This window comes from Jaculus jaculus, chromosome 9 (assembly GCF_020740685.1).
Source record: "Jaculus jaculus isolate mJacJac1 chromosome 9, mJacJac1.mat.Y.cur, whole genome shotgun sequence".
NCBI classification, from domain to species: Eukaryota; Metazoa; Chordata; class Mammalia; order Rodentia; family Dipodidae; genus Jaculus; species Jaculus jaculus.
The window spans coordinates 21,537,233-21,547,588 of NC_059110.1; the positions used below are offsets into that span (position 1 = coordinate 21,537,233).

Sequence of the window (10,356 nt, forward strand, 5' to 3'; positions counted from 1 at the left end):
AAAGTAAAATCCACGTATGGTGGTGGCGCACGCCTTTAATCCCAGCACTGGGGAGGCAGGGGTAGGAGGATCAGTGTGGTTTCAAGGCCAGCCTGGGATTACAGAGTGAGTTCTGGGTCAGCCTGGGCTAGAGTGAGACCCTACCTTGAAAAAGAAAGAAAGGAAGAAAGAAAAAAACCCAAAGTAAAATGACATATATGTATGAAAATGCTATAGTGGAACCCATTACTTGGTATGCTAGCAGAAACAATGAAAAAGAAACATTATTTGGTATGTTAACTAAAATGAGTCAAAAACATCTAGGGTAAAATACCAAATTGCTATCACTTGGCAACATTTATTTAAGATCTCTCTCTGTGTACATACAAAAAAGATGAATGAATAAATTAAAACAAATATATATATATATTATTATTAGTTTTCTATTCAGCAAATACAGGCAATTTGGTACCATTATTAGGCTCATTCACGACCTACCCCCTCCCCATTGGCCCCTCCTTGTTGAGGTATATGGGTCGTGCATTGTGGAGTTAGCCCACATTTATTGGTACGATGAATGTCTCTGCATATCCTGACCCAACATGTGACTCTGACCTTCTTTCCGCCCCCTCTTCCACAAAATTTCCCTGAGCCATGTTGGGTTCATTTTTGGTCTGTTTCAGTGATGAGGTGTTGGGAGCCTCTGAGGCTCTGGCTCTCTGATTTGGTAGGAGTTGATTTTTCTCTTTGTTGGTCTCCTTCCCCCTTGTGCTGGTATCCAGTTCATCAGGAAAAGAGCACCCTTGCTTGTTTCGCCAATTTTCCTTAGTTTCGGCTGGGGCCCTTTTGAAGTATGATGGGGTGGCTCTCTCCTTAGGATCTGCATCTATCTGAAAAAGAGAAGCAGATTCTCCAATGGAAAGTAAGTTAGTTCCAGGACAAATGAGATAACCCTTACTTGTTTTATAGAGAGTTTAATAGGCGTAGGCCCTCTTGTACCCCATGATTGATGGTAGCTTGATATTGTAGAGTGGGCTTGTGTTTGGATATGGTTCTGACTTGTTTCCCAGCTCCAGCTATGGGTCTTGTACCACTGAGTGGATCAGTTAGCCAAATCAAGAGCAGTTGGTTCCCCACCATGGCTGTGTGCCACTATTGCACTTGTGTGTGCATCACAACCGGTTATTTGTTGCTAAGTAGGTTAGACCATGAGTTGCTTGGACAGATATTGGTCATTTCCCCCAACCGCCCATGTAGCACCTTCTGACACTAGACACGCTGACTGTCTGGGGACTATCTCCTGGCTTCCAGCCATTCCGTTCCATTTTACGTGTCAGCTGCATAAGGTGTCTTCAGCAATAGGGTCTTACCACTAACCTTTGGTGGGTCAAGTACTCTGACAGAAATCTGTCATTCTTTTAGGAAACCTTGTAGGTTTCTCTGATCAAAAGCTCATTGTGAATGATAGCCCCATGCTCAGATGGGGATGGAGGGGAGGGCATCGAAGGGGTGGGAAACACAAATCTAGACCCAAATGGCAATGGTACCATAAAATTCTACTTCCTAAAAGGCAGACCAAATGGCTGAACTTTCACCAGGCCCTTACAGGAAACACCTGAATCACAAGACACTGGAGAGGGTAGGACCAAGTCTAACCTAAATCTTCTACATCTTCCCTCCCTCCCTCTCCTTCTCTCTCTCTCCTCTCTAATTCTTGTATATTAGTTATCTTTTTAAAAATATTTTTTATTTTTATTTATTTATTTGAGAGTGACAGACAGAGAGAGAAAGAGAAAGAGTCAGACAGAGAGAGAGAGAGAGAGAGAGAGAGAGAGAGAGGGAGGGAGGGAGAGAATGGGCATCCCAGGGCTTCCAGCCACTGCAAATGAACCCCCAGATGCATGTGCCCCCTTGTGCATCTGGCTAACGTGGGTCCTGGGGAATCAAGCCTCCAACTGGGGCCCTTAGGCTTCACAGGCAAGCGCCTAACCACTAAGCATCTCTCCAGCCCTAAAACATTTCTTAGAAATTAAAAATACAGTCCTCACAAAAAAAGCCTGTACTCTGTAAGGACACTGTCCGCTCTGCATAATGTATATTAGTAATAAAGACAGTTAACGTGGCTTCCTCAAAAGCACAAGTACCTGATTTTGAACGTCAGTACTCACATAAATGCCGGTATGGTGCTATGTGCTTGAAATTCACGTGCTGGGAATGCAGGTCCCTGGGGCTCACTAGCTAGGCAGTCTAGCCTAATCGGTGAGCTTCATTTCAGTGAAAGACCTTGTGTCCAAGAGAGATGGACTTTGTACCTGAGGATGACATCTAAGGTTAGCCTCTAACTCTACATGCATGCACATGCATGCACACACACACACGAACATGCACATACACATAAGTCACATACACACTCAAATGCATACACTTGTTGTAAGATGATGAAGTTGCCTCTTACTTTCTTCAAAATGGAGGCCCTTGTTATTTCTATGATGATGAAACCTCCTAGTTTCTTCATTTATTCTCTAGTTCTTAATAACTTCGCTAATTGCAGTGATTTTCAATATTGCTGTCAAAGGGAGTCAGCTTGTCACTCTGATTATCGCTGTTTTTAAACTACCATCTTAATTACAAATGTGTGAAGTACATGTTTCAGTTGGAAATATTTTGCAAATTTCAATGAAAACAGGAGAAATATGCCTGGTGGTAGACGATAGAATGGTGGAACTTATGTCTAAGCCTCAAAGGATTGTTGCCCTATTTTATTAATTTTAAGACACACAGTCTTCAGTAGTTTGAAGATATTAATTTTATATGTGGAGTTTGGAAAATACTTGCATGGGGCGCTTAGCTTTATTATTTTTTCTCTTTTTTTCTATTTTTTTTTTTTTGTTCACTTAGCTTTAAAGTATAGGTATTTCAAAGGAGGTACTGAGGATTGAATTCAGAGCCTTGTAGATATTGTTTTTAAATAAATGTAAGTGCCATTGCTATGAAAAGTACAGTGTGTTCTTTCCAAGTTGTTATCCTCAAAGTTCATAAAAATAACTCCTATCATGTCCTAGTATATATTTCTAAATTTGTTAGTTTTTTACAAGGAGAAAGAGAGAGAGGAGAGAGAAAGAGAGAGAGAATGGGTGCACCAGGGACTCTTGTACTGCTGGCTTTAAAATTTTTTTTTGTTTGTTTATTTTTATTTATTCAAGAGTGACGGAGAGAGAGAGCAAGAGAGAGAATGGGTGCGCCTGGGCTTCCAACCAATGCAAATGAATTCCAGACGTGTGCGCCCCCTTGTGCATCTGGCTAACGTGGTCCTGGGGAATGGAGCCTCGAACTGGGGTCCTTAGGCTTCACAGGCAAGTGCTTAACCACTAAGCCATCTCTCCCTGCTGACTTTTTTTTACATGGGTACTGTGAAATCCAGGACACTGGGCTTTGCAAACAAGCACATTTAATCTCGGAGCTATTTCTCCAGCCGTAGGTCAAGTATTTTAGAATGTTTAGCCTTTAAAACATTCTTACCTATATTATCTTGGAAACCAACTATTATACTTACCTTTGGTTGCTGGGACAAAACACCCGACCAAAAGCAGCTGATGGGAGGAAAGTTGTTTATTTTGGGGAAGTTTCATGATGGCAGAGGAAAGCATGGCATGAGCAGAGGCTGGACATCACTTGTGCCACAGCAGGTGGACAACAGCAGCAGGAGAGTGAGCCAAGCTCTGGCAAGGGGAAGCTGGCTATAACGCCCCTTAGCCTGCCCCCAACAACACCCCTCCTGCAGCAAGGCTCCACTTCTCAAATTGCCACCAGCTGGGGACTAAACATTGAAAACACATGAATTGATAGGGGGCTTCTGCTTCAAACTACCATTCTGATACAACTGAGGTAGAAGACCATTCTGAGTTATTGCATTGCTGGAGAGGTCATCTGAAATCTGGCTAGTGTATAAGGACACTGTACTGTAAGGTTTGGCTCTTGACTACTTGGAGATAGTTACTGTCTATGTTAAAATACTTTCCTCTGGTCCAGAGAGATGGTTCAGCAGGTAAAGGCACTTGCTTGAAAATAGTTTCCCACTGGGAGTGGTGGTGCATGCCTTTAATCCCAGCACTTGGAGGCAGAGGTAGGAGGATCGCAGTGAGTTCGAGACTATCCTGAGATTACATAGTGATTTCCAGGTCAGCCTGGGCTAGAGTGAAACCCTATCTTGGGGACCAAAAAGGAAAAAAGGAAAGGAAATAGTTTCCCAACACTTGGGAGGCTGAGGCCAGAGGATTATGAATTTGAGGTGAAGTGTGGACTACATAGGCTCTGTCAGAAAGGAAGATAAAAAAGGCAGGAAGGGAGAAAAGAAGGGAGAGGGGAGGGAGGGAAGAAAAGAAGGAAAGAAGAAACGATGGAGGAAGGAAACTTGCTGAAGATTTCCATTTGTTCTCTAGGATCTCTGTGGCTTTTTGTTGCTGTTGTTGTTTGGTTGGTTGTTTTTTATTCTTCTTTTGGCTTCACATTAAATGATGTTGGGGTGTGACATCTATAGTGCCACCACGGCATCTTCTTGCTCATTGCCACCTTGCCAATTTCGTCCAGTAAACATCACTGGGGCTAACCGCAGCATCCCTTGGAGACCCTGGAGCACGGTTGCAAAGGAAAAAGCTAGCCTTTCACCTTCAGAGTCAGGGAGGGCTTGGAGGACATGTCAGGATTGGGAGAGCAAGCTACAAGTTCCCAGAACTCCGCCAGGGACTTCTCCAGTCACGTCTTGAGAAGGCATCAGGAGAAATGTGCTTGTCAAATCGAGCGGCGACCTGCTCCCTCCTGCTTCCCTGACATTGGTGGCACGTGTTTCCTCAGAGCATGTTTGGATGGGAATGCAATAGAATGGGATGGACTAGGGTAGGGGAGAGAGAGAATAACCTAGAACTACCACTGTGAAATAGTTTTATCATTGTAGGAAGCTCTAATACTCAAAGAAGTTGGCTTCTTGGTTTATTTATTCCATTGTATTGAAGACTATTCACAGAAAAATTAATTATTTTCTTTTCCTCCAGACTTACTACTGATCAATTTCCCGAGGTCACTAACAGGTCTGGGTTGAAGAGAAAGTTGTGTGACGAACGTCACGAACATGTGCTAGGTCAGTTTCCAAAGTTTTCATCTCTTCTCACAGCCCTATAAAGTTGGTACAGTTATCCCCATGGTATGGGAGCTTAAGGTATGTGGGAAAGTCAAACAGCCAGGGTGTGGTAGAGAATGGAACCCAGGATTTGAGCCCGGAAACATGATGCCACACTCCTGTGGGAAGCAGAGGGCAGGAAGAGCTGTGCCTGTCCACAGGCAGCGGCTCACTCATTCTCACAGTCCCATGAATTATCTTGTTCTTCTATGTAAGGTGAAGGGTCATAGAACCTGAAAACTCCTCAGGGGGCTGGAGAGATGGCTCAGTGATTAAGGTGCCTGCATACAAAGCCTAGGGACTTGGGTTCTATTCCCCAGTACCCACATAAAACCAGATGCACAAAGTAGTACATTCATCTGGAGTTTGTTTACAGTGGCTAGAGGCCCTGGCATGCCCATAATCTATGTCTGTAACAAAACCCAAAATTTCTGTTTGAAATTAAGAGTCTCATGTAACCCAGGCTAGTCTCAAACTGGCTATGCAGCCGAGGATAATCCTCCTGCCCCCACTTCCCAAGCGCTGGGATTAGAGGTACACACCACCTTGCCCAGTATATGCAGTGCTGAGGTTCAAGTCCAGGGCTTCATGTGTGTGCTGTATAAGCACTTTACCAGACGAGCTTTATACCCCCAGCCCCCCAAAAAATTCTCAGGAGTTTAAGTAAGCCAGATTTATGACCTGTTATTTCTTGCAAACACCAGTTATGGTCTCACTGATGGGATTTCTTCTCTATAATGAAAACTATGGCAATAGAGCTGTTGGAGACTTTTTTTTCCCTCTCCTTCAGTCAAAAGGACACATTCACAGAGTGAGCAGGGAAAGAAATCGGGAGAAGTCTGAGAAAAGCCTAATGAGGTTCAGATTCTACAATTCTTGTATTTAACCATGAAATGCAAAATTGAGCACAGGTCTAGGTTTCCATGGTCATAAGAGGGCCAGAGAGTGAGCCCCAAAGCATTCTCATATTCCTCCTGCTACTTCTTAAAAGTTTCATCTCCTGAGAAATAGGACTGCTGACTAAAATTTGTTGTGTATTACATGATGAGTAGAAAGAGTTAAGAGTTGCGTTAGAAGACAGACAGGAAGCATGGTAAATGTGGTTCAGGGCATTTCAAGGTTTGCAAGAGAAATCAGATCTCTAAAACCTGATGTCCTTGTTAAGTGGCTGTAACTCGAGAGACAGGAAGGCACCCTACGTGAATTCTTGGGGTTTCTCATTCCTCCTCTGCTCAGAGCTCCATGCAGATAAACTGTACCCTCACATAGCTAGTGGGGGGAATTTTTGCTTTAGTTAATTCCCAACTGTGCGTGCTGCAGTTTTTGGAGGTCAGGGGAGGACTTTGACGTCATCTGTGCTCCACTGTCTTTGAGAAGGGGTCTCTTGCTACTGCAAACACAATGCCAGGCCATAAAGGAGTGTCAGACTATCTGGCCCTCTGGCCAGGGAGCCGGGGAGTCTCCTGGTTCTGCCTCCCATTTGAAGGTGCTGTGGAAACGAACCAGGAACATCAGGCTTTGCAAGCAAGTGCCTTTAACAGCTGACTCACCTCTTCCCAAATAAGAAAAGTTGTAGCCTACACGGGCTTCTGATCCTTCCACCTCTGCCTCTTAGGCAATTCCCTATCACTGTGTGTCACCACAACCAGCAGGAAAAATTAACAGAGAAATTGACTAAGATTTAAAGGGTGAAGATATTTTTACCTAAAGGGGATATTTATAATGTTGTTTACTGAACACATTTGAAAAACAGGATTCCTTCCTTTTAAGTCATTCCGTTTCAATGTGCTAAAGGAATGGTCCGCAGTAAAATAAACGGCTATTTCCAGGAACATCCTTTTATTATCTCTAGGTGTGTTATGTGTTTCCAACCTTCAGCATGTGCCTTGGCTCTCATAACCAGTAGAGAATTGTTCCAAGTAGAGTTTAACCCTAACTGGAATATGGAGATGCAGGCCTGGATGAAATGAACTTGGACCAATCAAATCAACTCCAACAGCCAGAAAAAAAGTGTCTTTGCTGTTTATATTCTGAGTTTACAGAAGTAAAGTTAACCCAGCTGGTCACTAGGAATACATTAGTGAACATTAGTATTTTACATCATATATACATGTGCTCATACGAGATGTCGTAAAAAGATAAACTTTAAATAAATGTCTGTGAAAAATACACAAAACGTGATGGACACACACTTCAACTTCAGTGCTTGTTCAATACTCAGTGCTTAAAAACATTTGGAAAATTATAACAAAATATTTTCTGGTGAAAGAGCTTAAAGGCAAAAGAGACCAGGGGAGCAGAAAGAGGTCTCCTTTTTAGACAGGAAAAAAAAAAAAAAATCACACAGCATAAATAACATGAGAAACCAGAAATAAAGTTCAGTTTTTCCAAGGTCAACATCACTCAAAATTGAACAAAAACAAGTAATTTTTCTGGATAAAGAAGGTGAAGCTGTTTTTTTTTTTTTTTTTTTTTTTTTTTTTTCCTGTTTTTCGAGGTAGTCTGACACTCTAGCCCAGGCTGACCTGGAATTCACTACATAGTCTCAGGGTGGCCTCGAACTCCCAACAGTCCTCTTGCCTCCCAAGTACTGGGATTAAAGGCATGCGCCAGCAAGTGAAGTTTTTCTTCTTCTTCTTTTTTTTTTAACTAGTTAGTTCATACCCTTCATGGCATGCAAAACCAACTTCCTCCTTCAGTACTGGCCATTGGACCTTCCTACAACCAGAAACCACACCAGTTCCTTCTTTGATTGCGCCGGTAGGACCAGAGTGCAATGCCTCGCATCATGACGTCTGCCTAACACGAAGGAAGCCGCCCCTTGGATGGTAACAGCTATCTTCCAAGGCAGACCCGGACCCCTCCTCTCCCCCGCCCAACCCCACCGCCCGGATGCGGGAAAGAGGGTGCTTAGCCCGGGCTGGCTGGCTGGCTGGGTGATGCCCGCTAGTGGACACAGGGGCAGCAGAAGCAGCAGATGGCCCGGCAGGGGTTCCTCTCCTTGTACTGCACGGCCTTGCGCACGTGCGCCTTGGCCTCGCCCGTGTAGTCGAGGGTCTGCTGCACGTTGAGCTCGATGACGTCCAGCGTGTCGGCCTGCTTCTCCAGCAGCACGGCCACGTGCAGGAAGAGCTCGTGCACGTCTCGCACGCGGCTCTCCAGGCGCAGCAGCTCGCGGTGGCGGCTCTCGAGCTCGCCGAGCGCCGCGCGCGCGCCCTTCACGTCGGCCAGCAGGTTCTCGGAGAACACGTCCCACCGGCCCTGCTCCAGCATGTCCTCGATCTGCTCGCCCGACACGTCCTTGCCCATGATCTCCAGCTGCCGCCGCATGCGGATCTTGCAGTTGTCGCGCTGCTTCGCCTCGGCGCGGTGGTACTCGTGCATGGCGTCGCGGAAGGCGCGCGCCAGCGCCGCGTGCTGCGCGTGCGCGATGCGCGCCACGGCCGAGCGCGCGCCGTGCCGGGCGGCCGCCTGCTCGCTCAGCTCGCGCAAGGAGCGCAGCTTGCGGTGGATGGCCTCGCCGCGGCCCTTGATGTCCCTGGCGATGGAGCTGGTGTCGCGCTTGATGCTGCTCAGGCGCCGCATGGACGTGAGGAAGCGCGCGTTCTGCTTGCCCAGGCGCCTCACGTCGGCCAGCAGCTGGCGCGTCTCGTCCTGAATGTCCCGGATGACGCGGTGCAGGGACTCCAGGGCGTGGTCCGTCTCGAACACGACGTCGTCGCGCCGCCGCCCCGCGCACGCGTCCTCGTCCACATCCGGGCACTGCTGCCCGTAGCTCCGCGACAGCTCGAGCAGCTCGGCCAGCCGGTCCTTCATGACGCCGCCGCCGCCGCCGCCGCCGCCTGCGAGCCGAGAGACACGGGTTTAAAAAACGGCCGCCCGCCGCGGTCACGCCACTTACCTTTGCATTCAAAAGGGGAAAGTCACGGGCTGGAGAGAGAGAGAGATGGCTTAGCGGTCAAGGCGTTTGCCTGCAAAGCCAAAGGACCTCGGTTCAATTCCTCAGGGCCCACGTAAGCTAGATGCTTAAGGTGTCGTGTGCATCTGGAGTTTGTTTGCAATGGCTGGAAGCCCTGGCATGCCCATTCTCTCTCTGCCTCTTTCCCTCTCTCAAATAAATAAATAAAAATAAAAGGGAAAGTCACGGGGCTTACAGGGAGATGGAAAGAGTATTTTACTCTTTCAGCTAGAAAAAGAAGGCACGGGGAAAAGAATCTTCAGCTTTCCCACATGATGATCTTTTTTTTCCTTTTTTCTTTTTTTCCCAGGTAAGGGCTCACTCTAAGCTCAGGCTGACCTGGAATTCACTATGTAGTCTCAGGCTGGCCTCGAACTCTTGACGATCCTCCTACCTCTGCCTCCCGAGCGTTGGGATTAAAGGTCGGTGCCACCACGCTCGGTTTCCCGCAGGATAATGTTAAACAGGTTTGAGCAATCTATGCAAATTGTCAGTAATAGGCGGTCGTGGTGGCGCACGCCTTTAATCCCAGCACTCGGGAGGCAGAGGTAAGAGGATCGCCATGAGTTCGAGGCCAACCTGAGGCTACACAATGCATTCCAGGTCAGCCTGGGCTACAGCGAGACCCTACCTTGAAAATAAATAAAGTTCACAGTGGGGTTGGGGAGATGGCTTAGTGATTAAGGGCTCTTGCTTGCAAAGTCTGCTGGCCCGTGGTTCCATTCCCTAGTAGCCACGTAAAGCCAGATGCACAAAGTGACACGTGTGTCTGGAGTTCATTTGCAGTGGCCCACTTCAGCACATATATCTACATATATGACCCCATCCCCCATAAAAGGCTGTATGGGAAATGATATCATTTGTAATATGAAATGCAAAACATAGTTCACACCGTAGAGAAAAATGGTACTGGAAAACGTTCTGGGACGGAACAACCTGCCATCACAGGTCAAATCAGCGAAGATCTAAGTTCATTTAAAGGCCCAAGCCAATAATGTGGTAAGAAGGGAGGCAGGAAAGACACGGAATGTGAGGATCCTCTGGAAGGTGTGTCCTCACCTTCCTGGCCCAGCACTGTCCTAGGAGTGTATAGGCTCCACCCACCTAGAAGGTCTCCCTGTTGCCAGGGAGCAACCATTAGGGAAACTGCAATAGGAGGTCAATCCAGAGCCTTCTGTTTTGCTGAGAATGTCTTCCAAAGGGTTAGAAATATAAACCCTGATGGAGTTGCCTCAAAATACCGATG

General features: G+C 46.5%; 1 protein-coding gene across 1 annotated transcript; it reads right to left on the bottom strand.

Annotated features, from left to right (window-relative positions):
• Positions 1-8,052: 8,052 nt before the first annotated feature.
• On the bottom strand, positions 8,053-8,968 carry Stx11 (syntaxin 11). The gene has a single exon (XM_012951202.2). The coding sequence runs from the start codon at positions 8,966-8,968 to the stop codon at positions 8,099-8,101; it is 870 nt and encodes a 289-aa protein (XP_012806656.2). The 3' UTR covers positions 8,053-8,098.
• Positions 8,969-10,356: the final 1,388 nt, after the last annotated feature.

What these genes read in the sequence shown, in the direction of transcription:
- Stx11 (XM_012951202.2), bottom strand. Translation starts at nt 8,968, where the DNA reads ATGAAGGACCGGCTGGCCGAGCTGCTCGAGCTGTCGCGGAGCTACGGG.